General features: G+C 39.9%; 1 protein-coding gene across 1 annotated transcript in view; it reads right to left on the bottom strand.

Moving 5' to 3' along the window:
* Nucleotides 1-9,610: 9,610 nt before the first annotated feature.
* Nucleotides 9,611-21,537, bottom strand: part of LOC124797849 (probable phosphorylase b kinase regulatory subunit beta) — a 195,084-nt gene continuing 183,157 nt past the window's right edge. The window contains 1 exon segment of the mRNA XM_047260909.1: nucleotides 9,611-10,011. Coding sequence (XP_047116865.1) covers nucleotides 9,826-10,011 — 186 coding nt within the window. The 3' untranslated portion in view covers nucleotides 9,611-9,825.

Below are 21,537 nucleotides of genomic sequence, written 5' to 3'. Positions count from 1 at the left end.
GTTCGGTAAGTCACCTCATCTTTGTTTTTATATATAGTTTATTTTCTTGTTGTTACAAAGACCAGCATAGTGGTGGGTTGAGATTGAGACAGCTTTCTATCTAATGGAATGATACTGTGAAAGGAACTGAGCGGCATGCATCCTACCTGCATATCATAGTTGTTTAAAAACTGTCACTTATGAGTTCTATACAATGTGGAAGTTGCTTGCATGCCATTTTTTTTTTTTTTTTTTTTTTTTTTTTTGCAAGTGTGGTAACCTATTCCCTTCTCCAGAAATATATGCTTATGGATGAAATTTATTACAGTACAGATATGTGATTTCATCTCCAACTTATATTACAGTTCATGCCTAAATCATATACTGGAATGCTAAGTAACTGAAATATCACCAGGACTTGGGTTTTACTGACAAAATACTTAGTAGTCACTCTCTGCTACATTATTCACTCCCTAATTACCGTTATGTGTCTCTTTAATAACTGCACAATTACTAAATCACATCAGTTGTATAAATAACAGTTTTTAGAGGGGGGCTGAAACTGTCTAATTGCATTGAGTTTGACATCACTTTCCTAACACGATTAATAGCAGATATCTTAGTTACAACTGAGGCCAGTACAAGGTGAACATCAGAAGTTGGAGAAAATGATGAGTTTCAGTGTATAGTACAGCCAAAGTAAAAATGCATGTATTAAACATCCAAATGTTTCAACACAAGCTCTGATTTCTCTCATAGTAGCTCTGCAACATGCTGCCACCTCAAGGGAATATGTTTTATGAAATAATGCTGGCCTGTGGATGCAATAAATTATAATACTGAAGTCTGAAAAAACTTGAGGAAAATTTAAAGATTTTTTATTTTGTCCATTTTACTTACACAAATATACATTTTATGGCTGCAGTGGTTACCATTTCCGGGCTGACTTGCCCATTCTCAAACCACACAAACAGTTATTAACTGTAACTAGTTAACAAGCTGTGTGGTTTGAGAACTGGCAAGTCAGCAACAATAAATTGTACATAATGAAACTGAGATGGTCAAAATAAAAATTTATCAAATTTTCCTCAATACTATACAGCTGTGGACCTACCATCCTGAAAGAGCATGCCTCAAATCAAATGGAAAAATCTGTCTACATTGGTGCATAAAAAAGATGCGTGATGGGTGCCATGCAGATGCATGCAAATACGCAGGCAGCACCAGTGGGTGAACCAAGTGTCTGGCCGGCAGCTACACCATGTACCGTTGGAGCAGGAGCAGCCAGCACACATGTAGTTGCCTGGCAAGGATGACAGACGGCAGTCACGTTACATGTGTAACCTGTGCGTATATATAAATGGAATTTGCTGGTCTCTTCAGTTGCCTCCTGTGGCATCTGAAGCCTGCACACCTGGCAGGATTCTACACATTAATTCTGCTTGGCAACTATGCCATTTTCCTTCACCATTATAGCAACTGCCCTTAAATTTTCTGCCATTTTCACTAATGGAGCAAGTGGCCTACAGAGGAGGGGGAGGAAGACCTAAAATCCTGGAGTTTTATAGGATCTTAGGTATCAATTAATTCGGAGAGGTTTAACACACAAGAACATCAAGAACTAATTACTTCAGCCTTCAGACAGGAGGATGAGGATTTGGTTCCAGCCAGGTAATAAATTATCCGGCTCTACATCCAGTGCACATACCTGCATCCAGTTCTTTGTCTCTTTGATTCTGGTGGCAAGTTCCACCATCTTAGAAATCATCTGGCAACCATGCAGACTGTGCCAGTATCATCAACGAATAGGACACATGCCCTTCAATTTTGCACCAATATGACAACTGGTCTAGAGGGAGGGGGCAGAGGTAATCTGGCAACAATGTAGGTTGTACTAGAACTGTGAATTCCCCTACTGATCTTACCGTAGATTTTCATTCCTCAGAGATGCTACTTGAAAACCAGCGCGGGACCTGTATGAAGCCATTGCAAATGCCAGAGATCCAGTTCCATGAGTCCCACAGAGGTGCAACATGCAACACCCATGGAAGTTGGCCCCCTGCCTGTGCTGCGACCATCTGCTCAGCACCCGAAGATGTTTCCAGAAGTCTGCACAGAGAATATAATTTTGTGGGATGGACAACATCATCTGTCATAGTCTCCCATTCAGCTCCAACCCTTCCACCACAGCACACACTTTTTCCACAATATCACCTGCACTCACACTACATGATGATGGTGTGGAAGTTTATGTGAACTGAACACTACACTACAAGCATGCTGCTCCAAAGTCAACATACTTTGATAGCAGTAGGCTGGCTGCCAGTGGGCACCGCACTGACTCCAGATTTTCAGTCATTCATCACATGACCTTTGTGTGGTTCTACATATGGAGACAGTATTCAACACTAATGGTTACATGCTCAACAGAGCAAACTGTAACATTCCACACCTGTTTATGAACCAGCAAGTGCATAAATCTGGCAGAAAAAAATCTGAAGCCATGCCAAACCTTGGAAGCCTAACATCAATGACTGTGCCACAATCATCAGTTACTACAAGCAATTAATCAGAACCAAGAATAGTACTCACTGAGACAAACCATAGTAACTCCAAAAGGAGAGCTTAAGTGTCTGTCATCTGCTATTGCCAGGTAGGTTACATGTAAATACAGTAAATAAAACTGTGTGGCTTTTACCCATGCATCTGTATTCTTTGTGTTTGTAATATATCAATGTCAAATCTGCCACCTTCAAATGCAGACACAGCACATATGGCTTAAAACTACTGATGCTAAGTCAAAATTCCAAAACATACAACACATGTGTTCCAGTATGGTGGATGCAACAGTAGAAACTCTAGCATAAATATTTGCCATAGGATGACCTTGTGCCAGGGACATGGACAGTAGTAGTTCACATCAGCCCCTTTCACAGAATTCTGCACACACAATGGCATGCATCATCTACTGATTCTACCATGTCATCCACAATCAAATGATGAAGCTGAACATTTTGTGAGAACTTTTAAGTCACAGACATTTAAAGTGTTTTTGCAAACGTCTAATCTGGCAGCACTGACTTCTTTTTTCAGCACCTTCAAGTCAAGACCAGTAAGGGACAAAAGTCTAACAGAGCTCTAAATAAAATAGTACTGCATCAGCCGCAGCCAAGGAAGCATGACAGGAGACGGCATATCCAGCTAACTTTCCAAGAGTTTCCCACATATAACGAATGATTTTCAGTTGCCTGGGTGTCCCAGAGCCACAGGTGGAGGCTTATATGGTGAACCTATTGAAGGCACCAGAGTACGCCACTGTAACAAGCTACATACAAGGGGATCCAAACACTCATAGCAGAAACCACCAGATAATCAACAGGAGCTAGCAGCCAGAGCTGACAGCAAGAAGTGCTGCCAGTCTCCCCACCATAAGCATCACTCAGCACCAGTGTCAGGTTCAAACCCAGCTGCTGCCATCAGGGCCACAGCAGAGTGATCAATCAGCACTGTTCCAGCCACAGTTGTTTTAGGCATAAGACCTACAACATGCCACTGCCACAGCTGCCCCTGTCTACATGACAGGCGTTTGCAGCTGATGTGGCTGGCAACTGCACCTGTGCCCTGAAGCAGCAGCAGTTGTAGTGCCTCTGGTTCCACCATGGTACCGCCTGATGAATGCAACAAGTGCCAAACAGAGGGCAATCGGCACTCCCTGCCAACTCCACTGAACCTCCCTCCTTCCTATTATATGGCCACACATGGGCTCGGTAGAGCCTAGGCTGCATCCATACACCACCAGCAAGAAGATGTCCCTAATGACCTCAATTCAATACCATAGCAGCAGCCTCTGGCCCCAAACAGCCCACACCAAGTGCTGCACCTATGGGAATGGACTTCCCTGAAGAAGAGACCAAGACAAGCTCTGCCTTCCAATGGCTCTGTTCACAAAAGCATTACTACCTTGGGGAGCAGGGGGAGGATGTATCTGGATTGACAGACAGTGAGCATGTCAGTCAGAAGGCCTGGGCACATCTTTTTCATTACAGCACGGTACAAAGAACGCTGGGGAACACACATCCCCACAGAACAGCTACGACGGAATGGTTGCCGACCTGTCTGCTTACACACACACACACACACACACACACACACACACACAGTAGTGCATAATATAATGAAATAGGGATAAGTTTTGTAAACAAACTATTTATTTCCTGCAGTATACACCATTATTGTTGACAATATATTGCCATTTCTCTGGAACCTTATAAATGCCCCTGTTCCAAAATGTGGGGGTTTTCAGGTTGATAAACTCTTTGAGGTACAATCTGCAGGACTCCAAAGAATTGAGGTGTTTGCCATTCAGGAAATTCTGCAGGAAAGGGAATAGATGAAGGTCAGAAGGGAAGTCTGGTGAATACAGTGGTTGGGGGTAACACATCCCTCTGAAAAGAACACAGCTTTTGAGGGATCACTATAGAGGCAAGTAGTCTAGCGTTTTTGTGGTGAAAGATGACATCGTGTCCCAAATCTGGTTGTTTCTCATCAATGCCTACCTTGAGATGATCCAACTGTGAACAGTATTTCTCAGAAGTGATAGTTTCATTTGTAATATGGTATGCCTTTGTAATGCCACTAGATGCATACCAGAACCTTTCTCAGATACAGCCCTGGTTTAGGAACTGATAATGGTGGCTACCCTGTCTTGCACCATGATTTACTCTTCTGGGCATTGCTGTTCACAATCCACTTCTCATCTCCAGTTACCAACCATTCCATAAAAGGAGCATTCCGATTGTGTCTCAAAAGCAGTCACAAATGGACACATGCGGAATCAAAGTCAGTTCAGTCAGTTTACGAGGAACCCATACATCACGAATATTTACATAAGCATGAACAACATTGAGCTCCAATTCCAACACCAAAGTTGTCATTTATGGACTGTTAACCATCATGTCTTTAAGCCATTCCATTCTATAACCACTGGCTATCCAAATTGAGGTTTGTCTGTTAGTTAGAAATTCCTAGCCTGAAATTGACTAAACCACTTTTTACATGCTTGGGCCATTACTGCATCATCCCTGTATAAAGCACAAATCTTCTGCTGGCATGCTGAAGCAGTTTGCCCCTTATGATAGTAAAATGGCACAAGATGTCAGAAATGTTCTTTCTTGCTTTCCATAGCCTGTAAACACATGTTCGCCCTGTTGCATCCAATGCCAGGCACAAACACACACTGACATATCCAATGGCTTCTCAGGTTGTCGACCTCTGCGTCATAGGGATGGTTAGGCAATTGCAACTGTGTTACCCTGGTGGGCACAGCGGGTGCAGGGTTTGCAGGTGCTATAGATGGAACATGCAAGCAAAACAAACAAACTTATGAGACAACCCTGCGTGTGTGATATTATGGCTAATGCAAGCAGTAAGGTGCCAAGCAGACCAAGACATGCCGCTCGGGGTTCTTTCTGTGGGAAGAGATCTTGGAGTGCAGTTCTAACAGCAATGCAAGGAAGTAAAATTTTAATACTAATTTGGTTTCTTTGCAAAACTAGCTGAATAAACTTTAATTATATGAATTAACATAGTAACTGGCACTGTTAAGTGACAATTTAATAAACATTAGGCCACCCTCTGTGGCAGTTATTGTGTTAATTCATGTATTCAAAGTTTATGCAGCTAGTTTGACAAAGAAAAAAATCAATGTTGAAATCATACTTCATTTTATTACTATTAGTACTGCACTCTAGGACTCCTCCCCACAAAAATATTGCCAAGCAGCCTTTCTCACTCACCTTGACACTCCCAGTGCTTCCATTAGTCACAGCGTCCCTGAAAACAGAGCCCCATCAAATATGGTAAATTTACAAATTGCACATGCTTTGGCATTTTAAAGTAAATCACAATGTCTTTGAATGTTAAACTAAGTTTCTTCAGAATTAGATATGCACACTGGATAAAAAGTCATTCCCAGGAGACATCATGTTAATACTGTGTAGCATCACCTCTAACATTGATAATGGCCTCAATATAGTGAGTAAAAGAGTGCACAAGATTCTCCAGGTATGTCATATCCAGCTGAGGCCACTCATCGATGATTAGATCTTATGTTGTTGTTGTTGTTGTTGTCTTCAGTTCTAAGAATGGTTTGATGTAGATGCTCATGCTATTGTGTCATGTGTCTGCTTCTTCATCTCTGCTGCAACAACATCCATTTGAACCTACTTACTGTATTCAAACCTTGGTCTTTCTCTACAATTTTCACCCCCAACGCTTCCTTCCATTACCAAATTGATGATACCTTCATCTTTCATGCATGTCCTATCAGCACATCCCTTCCTTTAATCAGATTGCAGCTTAAATTTCTTTTTTCCCCAATCTGATTCAGTATCTCGATATTAATTACTAAATCCTCCATCTAATCTTCAGCATTCTTTGGTATCACACATTTCAAAGCTTCTGTTCTCTTTGTAAGTGGCCTATAGAGTTACCAAAAATATTTACCAGTGTTTAATTGGTCAGCTATTTAGGATGGGGGCTGGATGGCAGAGTTTGATTGTGACGAAGCACATTTGGTGAACCATTAGCCAGTTTCATTTATATGACAATCCTTGCAAATAAAACTTTAACAATATAGTAATTCAAGGAATTTAAAATAAAACTTCAACAATTTAAAAAGTAGACCATTTTAAAAAAATGTTAACAATTTAGTAATGCAAACAACTTAAAACTGACTTAATAAAAAGTAATAATTCAAACTCTGTCTTGGAATGGATGGGCTTCAATAACGGCTGCCAAACTGGGGTGGTGATAAAATTAACTGGTGGAAAAAAAGCTTAAAAGAACACAACAGACAAAGATACTCATAAATGACAGGTCAAAACAGACTCTTTGGGCCAGGAACTGCTCGCATGCACCACTCTGCATACCCGTCCACATGCAGACTCGCAGCATGCCCCAGTTGCCTGCTGCATCATTGCTGCTTTCTCAGCCCACACTAAGAGAAGAATAAGATGCTGTTACTCCATCCAGAAACACTCTGCTTCTTTTCCAGTGCATCTCTCTCAATTCCTCAATGTACAGGCAGTGTCCTCTTCCCAGTTCACAAGCAACACCTAACTGGACAATCAGCAAGGCAGGTGGTTTGAAGTCAGCAGACTGTGACTAATAATGACTGTGCTACCTTCTTGTCTGAACTGCTTATTGTCACTGTTCCATTTTTGTACAATGCTACGCTCCTAAAAAATAACTTCAGAAAACACTTACTAATACTGAAATTTGTATTAGTTGTTAACAAATTCCTCTTTCCCAAGAATGCTTTTCATGCTATAGCCATAACATATTTTCAAGACTTCATTCATTCCATTCAACAACTCACTCAAATCCTTCGCTGTCTCTGACAGAATTAGAATGTAATCAGCACACCTCAACGTTTTTATTTTTTTTCTCCCTTAACATTAATCCCCTCTCCAAATTTCTTCCTGGTTTCCTTGGCTGCTTGCTCAATATAAAGATTAAAAACATCGGGGATAGGCTACAGCTCTGTCTCACTCTCTTCTCAATCACTGGTTGCCTTTCATGTCCTTCGAGCTATATAAGTGCAGTCTACCAAATTGTGGGGATGTTGACTGCTACATCTCCCATGCTGCTCTAAATAGTCCCAGAAATTTTCTGTGGGTTTAAGATAGGGCAATTTAGTGGGCCAGCTGAGCTACAATAAGATGCCTGACTGTTAATCAAGACAGAAATTTATGTGTGCAACCCTGTGATCATGACTGTTACCTTGGAAGAGGCTAGTGTCTGCAGAAGACAACATTTGGTCAATGAGAATGTTCAGATATACATCTTGATTCATTGCAGTAGCCACCAGAAAGATCGCGGGAGGCGCACATTGGCACGGCGCGTCACGGACGGTAATTGCCGCAAGTAGAGTCCCGTCCACCAGAGGGCACGCGAGAATTCGGACGCGACCTCTGCTGGCATAACAACAACAACAACAACAACAACAACAACTCCGGCAGCACGGGCCGTGCCCAGTCAGTTAACATCGGGCATGCCTAGGACACAGTCCCGGTCTACGGCAAGTGAAGTGCGACGTAAACGTGAACAGTGTTACTACATTCATGTTTACAGCAACCGGAATGAGAAGCTCTGAGTCATGATATGAAAAACACCCCCAAAACATAACAGAACCACCTCTGGCCTGAGCTACAACCTCCGCACACTGCAGGCTAAATGCTTTGTTGATTGCTGCTTTCAGTGCCTTGCAGCATTTGAAAAAGAGGCAAAATTGTGACTCATTGGACCACAATGCAGGTGTCCAGTCACGTACTGCCCAGTTTCTGTGTTGTTTGGTTCACTGAAAAATGCAACTTCCTGTGTCACAGCAAGTAAAGGTTTTTTGGTGAGCAGTGAGGAATCCAAATCCAAATGTCCATTACTTGCAGTACCCTTAATAATGTTCATGAAAAAGCTGACTGGAATGGATCTGCATTCCCTAACAACGGCATTGCCGGTCGGGTTTGAAACTGACTGTAATTCACAACGTCTAACACTCTCTGTCAATGACATCTTCTTACACCTGCTTTCCTTAAATGCCATATGGCTGTGTGTGGTACACCACTCCTTGTGGATACACTACACAGGATGTGTTGATACACCAACAACTTGGGAAACTTGGTGTCGTCAGGGACTCATCCAAACATGATAGCTCCTTTATGCCCTTCTGTCACGTCTGTGTCAACCTATCTTATTGTGCTGATTCCATACCATTGACTGGCCCACATACACTATTCACTGCTATAACTTTTATCAGCAGTGGAGTGTCCCTTGACTGCTTGGTACCAACATTACACCATGTGCAGTGTTCCAAACTGATCAGCATGCTCTTTTGAAGGGGTAACTAACATTTTGTCTCGAGAGCTTATGATTAATCTGTTGTGCTAACAGATGAATATTCTTCAAAATGTATGGCATAAGAATACAAACCTTGCTGATTATGTTTGATGGCTGAGAAATTCCAACGGATGATGAGTATGATAGAGCTATCAGCCTTCTCTTTCATATTCCTCCTCCACTTATTCACTACTGCCATGGGTCTCCTAATGGAGAAAACTGACACACATGAAATTATCAACTTTGCATTAGCTACAGAGTTTCAGGGCCAGACAGCAGTTTCCATACAATGCTGGTGTGTCACCTCCAAGGTGTGAAAGATCTTGTGGTAATGTTGTTACCTCAGAAGTGTCGTGCTCACAGCTGTACTGTGCCCAAAAACAATGGCCAGTGTTGCAAATTTTAGGATGACAGCTATGGCTCTAGGGCTCAGTTTACTGCCACAAGTTTAATGTTGTGTGCTACATGGCACCAATGGCTATTAATATATTTATTGGATGCTAGTTGTGAATTGGGATTATGAGTGATGTCCTGGTGGATCAATTTAAATTTTGCTTTACTTTCAATGCCTCCTGGATCACCAACTGGTGCTACCTCTTTCTAAAGTAGGAAATCTTAGGCTGTGACACCTAAACTGTTACCTGAAAACAGGTCCTTCAACATATATATCCTATGTTACTAATGCAAAATCAAAATATGGAACAATAATAAGATCTTTTTCTAAAAAACAGTCCTTTATTTACACAAATATACAAACTCAGATTAAAGTCTGAAGACTTAAGCAAAGTTGAAAAACTTCTCCTGCACAAATAAGATTAACAACCTGTTTGAAGTTAAGAATCTGTATTTCTAGGGAAACAGTATAGATTGTATACAAGGAAAAAATATTCATTTTTGATTTGTACATTGCTTATGTTAGAAGTAACCATTATCACAGATAATTACAATGTCTTACGAAATCCTACATGGTTCATCTTGACCTATATCATCTTCAGTTTCTGGATTTGCAGAATGTGTGACAAGCTGACCTCCTTGAAGAACATTATTCACAGCAGCACGTGCTAAATAACCTACGGTTATGCTGTACTGAGTTGAAAAAAATGGCATCAAATCTTCAGTGACCTCATGTCTATTGTCCTGGAACAAACAAAGTTATTTATCCATCAATATGTGTATATAGTTTAGCAGTAGAGGAGGCCATTCACAAAGTAGTAGGAACATTAAGAGATCAACAGACATACAAAAAATAATGAAAACTTCGGTAGCTTTCAGATTAATCCTTTACCAAGCATGTGTGTGTGCACACCCACCCACCCACCGACCCACCCACCCACCCACCCACCCACCCACACACACACACACACACACACACACACACACACACACACACACACACACAGAGAGAGAGAGAGAGAGAGAGAGAGAGAGAGAGAGAGAGAGAGAGCTGCATTGTGCCGACTGGACAGACAATGCCGGATTTGCAGTTTGGCAAGTGGCCTGGGGTTGTTTCAGATGGGGTGGTCAAGTAGAGATGGAAATGGGAAGCAGGAGGAGGAGTTGGAGAGGGGTGACAGGTGGCTGAAGTAAGGCAGGAGGTGTGAAGGTTAGGGATGTGGGAGGGAGAGGCAGTGGATGCACAGGGTATAAAAGCAACACAAGGGTACCAGACTCAGTGGCTTTGTGTGGTACATGATGATGATGATGATGATGACATGAAGATGTGAATTGGAAGAGGGTGTCAGGACAGAGGAAGGGGAGACAGTTGGGTAAAGGGTGTGGGTGCAGTGGGTTTTTAGAGACTGAGGCCAGAAAGATAACAGGAGTGAAGGATGTATTACAAGGATAACTCCACAGTGTTGTTACAAGAGAAGGATCCAGATGGCACAGTTCGTGAATCAGCCATTGAACTTGAAAATGTTGAGCTAAGCAGTGTATTCTGCCTCTGAGTGGTCAACTCCACTCTTGGATAGAGTATGACAAGGACAATTCATTCTGGTGGACAACTGGTTGTTGGTCATGCCCACATAAAATGTAGTCCAGATATTGCAGCAAAACTGGTATGACATGGCTGGTTTCACAGCTGGCCATGCCTCTGATGGGAAAGAACAATCCTTTGACACAGAACTATAGTAGGATTTACTGAGTGGGTGAAGCAGGTAGGTCTTGCACCGGGCTCTTCCGCAGGAATTTGATCCCTGTGGCAAGGGACTGGCAGAGGAAATGGTGCAGGAATGGACCAGGATTGTTTTTCTGGTTGGATGGGCAGTGGAATACTACTGCAGGGTGAGAAGAATAGCAGATATTATGTCCCTCACTTGCAGGATAGAAAATCAAAGCCCTGGGAAAGGACGTAGTTTGATGCTTCAGTTCTGGATGATTTTGGGTGGTGAATGAAGCACTCCTTCACAGAGTGTGGGAATAAGGTGCAACAAATCTATTTGCAGACTAGGTTTGGGGATAGTGCCCATCTGTGAAGGTCTTTATGAGATCTTCAATATACTGTGCGAGGGAATACTTGTAAAAATTGCATATATACCACCCACTGGCAGCCAGGCTAAATGACAGAATATTTCTCTTGGCAGGGCATCCACACCTGTTGATATTCAACATCAATGATTAAATTTGGTGCAGTTATAAAAAATTTTACAACTGTAGCAGATTTTATCATTAGTGATAAATGAGAATAGTTTTATGGTGTGGATAGGGTGACAGCTGTCAAAATGCAGGTACTGTTGGTGGTTAGTGGGCTTAATATGGGTAGAGGTATAGATGGAGCTGTCAGAGAGATAATCAACATCCAGGAAAGGGGCATGCTGGGCTGAGGAGAGCCAATGGGAGATAAGATGTCGAGGTTGTGCAGGACCGAGCTGAAGACCAAATTTGAAATTGGCAGAAATTAGTGTAACTGATTTACATTTCAATTCATTCATTAAAGCTCTGTGAGGAAACATCCATTTTTTTGAAACTTTCTGAGATCAAACTATGTACTGGGCCTAGGTTCAGAAGATAACATTGAGAGAGATAGTACAGTGCTTATTGCAGTAAACTTGCGTTAACAAGGAGCACAGTTTCAATCCATATCTCAGAATCCTGGCTTAAGTGCTCCAAGTGCATTGTGATTCATTTATCTTACGATATACACTTACGAACCATTTGGGTTGTGTGCAGGAGATGTGTCATAAATTGACTTTATAACTGCAATAATTTTGATGATGGTAAACAACAATATAACATTAAAATAGTACTCCAAAGTATAAGCAGCAGCATTTACTGAGTGAGATAAGTAACAAGTTTTATCCAGCTAAAGTTACCAGTGTGTGCCTTACAGAACTTTCTTTTTAGTGCTGCTAACTTCATCTGCTACAAATTGTTCTAGTTTATTTATGTTTATCATTTAGATAAGCGAATTTTCACATTTTGCAACTGACTGTATAGTTTGATTTTAACCAAATGTGTTTCACCTATTCTTACTAGGCATCATCAGTGGTCTAAAAAAAACTATTTAACTATCTATATTTTGTTAGGAGGTACATAGTGTTTTGTGGGAGCACATTTAAATTATCTAATTATTTACAAATATATGGTTGTGATTTATCACTTACTTTCATTTTTCTGGAACCAGTGGACACACAAAAGAGTAGCAAAATGAAAGTAAGAGATAAATCAAAACTATGTCTTTGTAAACAGCAAGATAATGCAAATGTTCTGCTAGGAAACACACAGACATCCTAACAATGTATTTATAATTAAATAATTTTCTTTAATTGTATCACAGACCACTGATGATGCCATGCATGAATAGGGAAAGCATGTTTATCCAGAAACATAATAAATAGGAAACAAAATAGGACACTTATAACTAAAGTATGAACTCAAGACGAATGGCAGATAACATTAACAATATTGTTCCACTTTAATTTATTATAAATCTTCATGCCCACACATCGAAGAGTCTGGGCATACACTCTGAGTGGTGGGAAATGGGGTTTAAAGTCTTGTTTGGTTCTTCTGTTGTATGTATGAAGAAAATAGTTTTCCTTATACACTGAAGAGCCACAGATGCTCGTACACCTGCCTAATATAATGTAGGGCGTCCATGCAGAAGTGCCGCAACATGATGTGGCATGGACTCGCCTAATGTCTGAAGTAGTGCTGGAGGGAACTGACACCTTGAATCCTGTGGTTCTGTCCATAAACCCATAAGAGTATGAGGGTGTGGAGATCTCTTCTGAACAGCATGTTGCAAGGCATCCCAGATATGCTCAATAATGTTCTCGTCTGGGGAGATTGGTGACCAGTGGAAGAGTTTAAACTCAGAAGAGTGTTCCTGGAGCAACTCTGCAGCAATTCTGGACATATGGGGTGTCGCATTGATCTGCTGGAGTTGCCCAAGTTCATCAAAATGCACAATGGACGTGAATGGATGCAGATGATCAGACAGGATGCTTACGTATGTGTCACCTGTCAGAGTTGCATCTTGACGTATCAGGTGTTCCATATCACTCCAGCTGCACACGTCCCACACCATTACAGAGCCTCCATCAGCTTGAACAGACCTCTGCTGACATGCAGGGTCCATGGATTTATGAGGTTGTCTCCATACCTGTACATGTCCATCTGCTCAATACAATTTGAAATGAGACTCGTCCAACCGGGCAACACGTTTCATCATTAACAGCCCAGTGTCAGTGTTGATGGGCCCAGGCAAGGCATAAAGCTTTGTGTTGTGCAGTCACAAGGGTACATAAGTGGGTCCTTGGCTCTGAAAGCCCATATCGCAGATGTTTCATTGAATGGTTTGCACGCTGACACTTATTGATGGCCAAGCACTGAAATCTGCAGCAATTTGCAGAAGGGTTGCACTTCTGACATTCTGAACGATTCTCTTAAGCCATTGTTGGTCCCATTCTTCCAGAATCTTTTTCCAGCTACAGCGATGTTGAAGATTTGATGTTTCACCAGATTCCTGATATTCACAGTACACTTGTGAAATGGTCGTACGGGAAAATTCCCACTTCATTGCTACCTTGGAGATGCTGTGTCCCATCACTCGTGTGCCGAGTATAATACCACATTCAGACTCACTTAAATCTTGATAACCTACCATTGTAGCAGCATCGAGTGATCCAACAACTGCACCAGACACTTGTTGTCTTATATAGGCATTCCCGACCGCAGCTTCGTATTCTGCCTGTTTACATATATCTGTATTTGAATACACAAGCCTATACCAGTTTCTTTGGTGCTTTAGCATACAATTCCTGCCTTGTGTACAAGATAATAATTTCATAAATATATAAGAATGGGACAGTTAATAGTAGCTTGTTACTAAATAATACACAATATACTTGTTTCTTATGTATTGTGTATGTAATATAAGTTATTTTTCCTGTATTTTTAGTGTATGTACTGCAGCTGAGCTTCCCCACAATTATTCCCCTGAATCACTTCAGGCAGATGCTGGGGTGGAAGATTTATTTCATAGTAACATGGCCTATTTTCTCGTCCCTGCTTCTCCAACTGACTTAGGCTTTGCAGAAGGATCATTCAATGAAGTATGCTTTTAATTTTCTTTTGAATTGGTAGGGATTCATAATTTCTTGCTTTAAGTTTAGATGGGAGCTTGTTGAATACTTTTACACTAGTGTATGAAACTCTTTTACAGATGCTGGACAACGAGACAAAGTCTACATGAAAATTATGTTTGTGTATTGCATTGCGGTTGTGCAAATTGCAGTAACAGTTTGTGAGCAAATTTTTTGTTTGGTTGCAGGCACATGCCTGTAGTCCTGGTACAGACTGAAATCCCTGCACCATAGTACTGTGACATGCCACTTGAAAAACCAAATCAAAATGATGAAGCCCATGAAAAAATACAGTATTGTGCAGTATTCATTTTCTGCAGGTAAACAGGAACAATGCTTAAACAATCCACACTGAGCTGGTGGAAATGTAGACAAGACTGCAACATGATTAACATAGTGGTTAGATGGCACAGACATTTCCTGTTTCATCAAAAAAGTCTGAATGACAATGTAAGAAGTGGTACAACATCTCCCAGAAAGAAACATGAACTGCAAGAGAAGCGGTGGCAATCTTCTGAATTTGCAGCCAGCGCAGTTTTTGCACAGGCCTATACAGAAGACAGTGTTAGAAATTTAAGACAGTAACAAAAGTGTGGTAGGAATCAAGCTACATATTTCAAAGGCCTTTGATACAGTAAACCATCAATTTTCTCACACACTGGAGACAAAAGGCATCAGCGGAATCAGGAAGAAATTGTCTGACTCCTGTCTCCAAAACAGAACTCAGGTTTGGAACTCATCTCAATACAGGCATAAAATAAAGTAGGTATCAGACGCTAAGAAAGTGGAAGTAAGTGTCCTGCAAGGTAGTATTCTTGGCCCTCCTATTATTCTTCATTTATATAAATGACATTAAAAGCCCCAACAGTTCATACAAAATTACGTTATTTGCAGATGATACTAGTAAAAATTCTTATCCATTTCAGCACAAAAAGTTCTGAAGTGTGTGTAGCAGTGGTATCATGCTAACAAGTTAGTTCTTAATTGAAAAAAATTATATACAGTGTAGTAAAGTAAATGAGAAGGATTATCTCATTTATTATGGAGTGAGCAGGACATTGAAATAAAACAAATTACATACAGTGTAGTAAAGTAAATGAGAAGGATGATCTCCATTTATGATGGAGTGAGCAGGACAGAGAGAAAGCACAGTCTAGTAAAGTTTTGGGCATGAGAATTGATCATAACTTGAGTGGGAACAACCATGTCATGTACATAACCCCAAAACTCAATTCTGCCTGTTTTTCACTGACAATAATTTCAAGAGTTTGGAGCACAGAGTGTGTAACATTAGTGTATTTTGCTTATGTTTATTCTATTGTATCAAGTGGAATATTGTTCTGAGGTGTGACAGAATCTCATTTGAGAGACTTTTTAAAAGATAGAAAATGACCATTGGAATTATAACAAACAGCCCTCCACAAACACACTGCAGGTCCTTATTCATGTAGTTAAAAACAGATACAGAACCAGCTTTGTACACATTCACAAGTGAACTCTAACAATAACAAACTTGAGTAGTTTATACATAAATTCAGCAAGTACAATATACATATCAGTAAAAATCTGCATGTAGAAGAAGCAAGGGAGGAAAACCTCAGAAACATGTGGATTATTTAGGGAATAAAGCTGTATAATGCTCTTTGAATTTGCATCAGAGGAATGGAATACAAGGGAAAGTTTAAGTTAGAGTTAAAAAATTACCTATTAAATAAAAGTTTTTATAATACATAGGAATATTTAGAATCCCTACATCACTAACAAATACTTGTATTTTGTTCTTTGTCATTTGAATCATGCTGTTCTGATTGTAAATTTTATATTTTCTTTGTGTACTATTTAACTTTAAATGATGTGATAACTGTGTTTTTCAAAGTGTACTGTATATATGTCAAATTATTATTTACTTGTTCAGTGAGCACGTTCGAGACCAAGACTTTAGTTCACTGTATCAATTTTCTTAACACATAGTAAAGTGCTGATTTTATGTTTATTATATAAATTTATAGAATGTGCTGTGCATATTGCTGCACAGTATTATGACGATGTCTACATCATGTAAGTGATGCAAAAGGTGGTACTAAACTAAACTAAACCAAACTAACACTGTCAACAAATTTCATGGTTGGAACTTCATTTTTTTGAGATTATAATTATAGCTTTATGACTATGACTTGTATTACCAGAAAATAAAGCTATTAAGGAACAAATGTTCTGAGAAGTGTGTGAAAGAATTTTAAGATCCTTAAAAATATTACTGAATGATATGTCATTATCCTCTTTCACAATAATGCTACTGTTTGCTTCTGGTGAGTAAATGCTTTATTTACTTTAGGTATATTGATCCAAAAAGATAATTACATAACAGCGAGAACATGGAAAATAAGCCAACAATCTTACCTTTAGGACAACAAAATGAAATATTTCTAGGATCAAAATATGTTGAACTAAGTGTCTTGATTAGTGATTAGTTTATCTGTTTGTTGATTCCATTTTAATTTGTACTTCAATTGGACCTCAAAGTGTTTTCCACAGATTTAATTTAGAGTATGTCCATTAATACCTTATTTTTTATAGCAATTTATATTAACTTGTTTTAAATTGCATAATGTGAATCTTTGAGATACAAAGACTGTTAGGAAGTATTGGGAAAGGAACATATAAGAGCAAACTTGGGGAACCATGAAACACATATATCCAAATAATCATTTGGGGATGTGAAAGTGCTCCTTACAAACAAAAGCCATGGACCTCCACATCACACCATTGTGTGGATTATGAGAATGGAAAGTATGCTGGATGTTACATAAGTGAATGTTTTAAAACTGTTGTTCATTTTAACAAAGAAATGACAATGGCCATGAGATGCAAGATTAATCACATTGTATCCACACACTAATGCTGACTTTCAGTTTTCATTTTGAATGTTTTACAAACACCAGATAAGAGTGATTACATGTGACATACCAAGTCAGTCCACAAGGCATGTTTGGGTGACATAATTGCTAGTGCACTGCTTAAAAAATGGATTTATCAAGAGTATTGAATATGAGTCTGGTTTGAGAAGTCTTGTAAAAAAAAGTATGTCTTGTAAACAACTCACCATATTTCTTGACATAGTCTCCTTTGAGGGATTTGGTCCAGTGTCCAGTGATCCTCCAGCTTTTTCATCCCATCAGAAAAATTGGTTCTCTCAAACTTGGCAAAATACTCTTTGACTGTAACTATCACTTCCTCATTTGATGAAAATTTCTTCCGTGCAAGCCAAAGTCTCAAGTTAGGGAACAGGAAGAAGTCACTTGGGGCTTAGTCTGGTGAATAGGGCAGATGAGGGAGGGATCAGAAGCCCAGTTCATATATTTTTGCCAGTGTTAGCCCTGATATATGGTATGGTGCATTATCCTAGTGAAAGAGCATTTTATTGCATCCCAGTCTTGGTCTTTTTTCAGACAACAAGTTTCAAAAGATTCAACATGAAGCATAGTAGGATCCAGTTATAGTTCTGACTTTCTCCAAGTAATCTTTGAGGATTATTCCTGGGGAATCTCAAAAATCGTTGCCATCATCCTACAACCTGACAAAATGGTTTTTGTCTTCTTCGGTGCAATTTCAACTGCCTCTGTCCATTGTTTTGACTGCCGTTTTGACTCTGGTGTGTAATGATGGAACCAGGTTTCATCAACAGTCACAAATCGGTAAAAAAAGTCTTGTGGATAGCAATTCAACATCAGCAGATATTATGTTGAAATGTTGTGCCAATGCTCTTTTGGTCGACAGTCAGCAATTGTGGCAACCATCTCGCACAAAGCTTCTTCATAGTCAATTCTCTGTGCAAGATATTATGCAGTTGCTCAGATGAGATGCCTGCAGTCTCAGAAAGCACACAAATTTTTATTTCTTGCATTACTGTATCATGGATTTTGTTGATGTTTTCCTTTGTGGTGACCTCAGTTGAACGGCCAAAGGGTGGTTCATCTTCGGAACTTGTCCAGCCACATTTAAATTCTGATGTAATTACATTTGCCTGGAGACATGTTGAGTTTCAGGTACCCTTATCTAATGTTTAAATTCATTAATCCAAAAGTATATGGTCTTCAATGATGATGCAGAGTCTGCATGAACTTCGTACAATTCTGTTTTGATTTGTGCAGCAGTTCAACCCTTCACATGAAAATGTTTAATAACAGCACAAAACCTGGTTTTCTCAATTTTTAATTGCAGCTGACACATTGACTAATTCAGACAGCTGTCAGTATGAACTGTATGCTGTACATTGTTGATATTCTTTACATGATCCTTGGAAAAATCCAGATTTGCAACAAAAATGTTTATTCTTTCATGGAAATTTACCAAGACTTATTAAACCAATCTATACAATCATTTCTGCACAAAATGTTCATTAATGCATAATGAATCTGAAATACAATGACTCATCTTCAGGGGCTTTTCACAATTCTTACATTAGTTTTTAGTCATTTGTGTACTTTTTACAAAACTAGTCTTACAAATTCTTCTTACCTTCTTACATCACTTTAAAACATAGTTTTAAAGATAGTTTTACTGTTCAGTTCAAAATATACTTACTGTGAATCTTTACAGCAACACTTTTGTGCATTTTCACTTTCACCACTTTACTGTTTGAACAAACACTATGTGATCAAAAGTATCCGGACACCACCAAAAACATAAGTTTTTCATATTAGGTGCATTGTGCTGCCACCTACTGCCAGGTACTCAGTACCAGTGACCTCAGTAGTCATTAGACATCATGAGGGAGCAGAATGGGGCGCTCTGTGGAACTGACTGAGTTTGAACGTGGTCGTGTTATTGGGTGTCACTTGTATCATACGGCTGAATGTGAGATTTCCACACTCCTAAACATCCCTAGGTCCACCGTTGCCAATGTGATAGTGAATGGGAACGTGAAGGGACACATACAGCACAAAAGCGTACAGGCCGACCTCATCTGTTGACTGACAGAGACCGAACAGTTGAAGAGGGTCGTAATGTGTAATAGGCAGACATCTATCCAGACCCTCACACAAGAATTCCAAACTGCATCAGTATCCACTGCAAGTACTATGACGGTTAAGTAGGAGGTGAGAAAACTTGGATTTCATGGTTGAGCAGTTGCTCATAAGCCACACATCATGCCAGTAAATGCCAAATGATGCCTTGCCTGACGTAATGAGCGTAAACATTGGACGACTGAACAGTGGAAAAATGTTGTGTGGAATGGTGAATCACAGTACACAATGTGGTGATCCGATGGCAGGCTGTGGCTATGGTGAATGCCCAGTGAACGTCATCTGTCAGCGTGTGTAGTGCCAGCAGTAAAGTTAGGAGGCTGTGGCTATGGTGAATGCCCGGTGAACGTCATCTGTCAACGTGTGTAGTGCCAGCAGTAAAGTTAGGAGGCAATGGTGTTATGGTGTGGTTGTGTTTTTAATGGAGGGGACTTGCACCCCTTGTTGTTTTGTGTGGCACTATCACAGCACAGGCCTACATTGATGCTTTAAGCACCTTCTAGCTTCCCACTGTTGAAGAGCAATTCGGGGTTGGCAATTGCGTTTTTCAACACAATTGAGCATCTGTTCATAATGCAAGGCCTGTGGCGGAGTGGTTACACAACAATAACATCCCTCTAATGGACTGGCCTGCACAGACTCCTGACCTGAAGCCTACAGAACAGCTTTGGCATGTTTTGGAACGCCAACTTCATGCCAGGCCTCACCAACCAACATCGACACCTCTCCTCAGTGCAGCACTCTGTGAAGAATGGGCTGCCACTCCCCAAGGAACCTTCAACACCTGACTGAACATTTGCCTGCACGAGTGGAAGCTACCACCAAGGCTAAGGATGGGCCAACAGCATACTGAATTCGAGCTTTACTGATGGAGGCTGCCACAAACTTGTAAGTCGTTTTCAGCTAGGTGTCCGAATACTTTTGATCACGTAGTGTAGATACCTTTGATCACATAGTGTAGATACTTTTGAAACATTCTGGCAACTTAAAACTAAGTGATGGATCCATGTACAAACCTGGAACTTTGCTCATATCAACTGAGGTATTCATTCATTACCCAGGACCCACTCTTACAACTTTACTGGTCAAACCAGGATACTCAGTCAACAAGAGCACTGCTGACAAAAGCCAAGGTTTTGGGTTCAAGTTCCTATCCAGCCCATAGTTTTAACCCACCAAGATGTTACAAAACAATGCACACTCCACTGAAGAGTGAAAGACTCATTCTGGCAATATAGATTTTTTGTTAATGGCTGCTACTTGAAGAAAACAAGCCACAGATGTACAAAGCAACAAGCCATTACACAGATCTTAATACACTATTGAGTCCACAAGTCATATATCTCTTTTAGCATGTTGTAAAGAGAATTCATTTGGTAAATTATTTTGGTTCTTTCCCCTTCAGTTCCAAAAAACGTTTGCAAAATTGGCAAAAAGTTATGTTTATTAAATTATGTTGATTATTAAATTGTGTTTTCTTTTCCTTCTTTTTCCATTTAGCATGTATTCAGATGCTTTTAGGGAGTGTCAGCAATTTTACAGTTCGTCCAACAGATCAAGCTCTCTGCCTTTGTTAGTTCCTACAGGTGCAACATGGTTTTTCAAGTGTCAGTTATTAATAGAAAAAAATGTCAATATGTTCCAATTACAAGTATGATGTGGGTGAAAATGTACAAAGCAAAGGTTTTTTTTTCATGTGTCAGTCATTAAATGGTAAAATGTCAATATGTTCTAACTGCAAGTGGTATGGAAGTGAAAATGCACAAAACTGTCTTGAACATAAAGTATAGAAAAACAATGTAAGAACTATAAAAACTGCCTTCCTGAAGATAACCTCACATTTCTTTTAGGTGTATTTTACAGTCTTAAACATTTTGTAACTGAAGTAAGATTTATTCAGTATGGCAGTGTCAATCACATTTGTAAATATTCTTGTCATGAAATAAGTGAAAGGGAATATCTGGGACAGATGCTTCATCCAGTGTACATTTCTAACTTGTCACAAATAATCAACACAGCTTGTACTCTGCAATGGAAGATATAAATTTGTT

The sequence above is a fragment of the Schistocerca piceifrons genome, chromosome 5 (genome assembly GCF_021461385.2).
Source record: "Schistocerca piceifrons isolate TAMUIC-IGC-003096 chromosome 5, iqSchPice1.1, whole genome shotgun sequence".
Classification (NCBI taxonomy): Eukaryota; Metazoa; Arthropoda; class Insecta; order Orthoptera; family Acrididae; genus Schistocerca; species Schistocerca piceifrons.
This window is presented reverse-complemented; position numbering and strand designations above follow the sequence as displayed.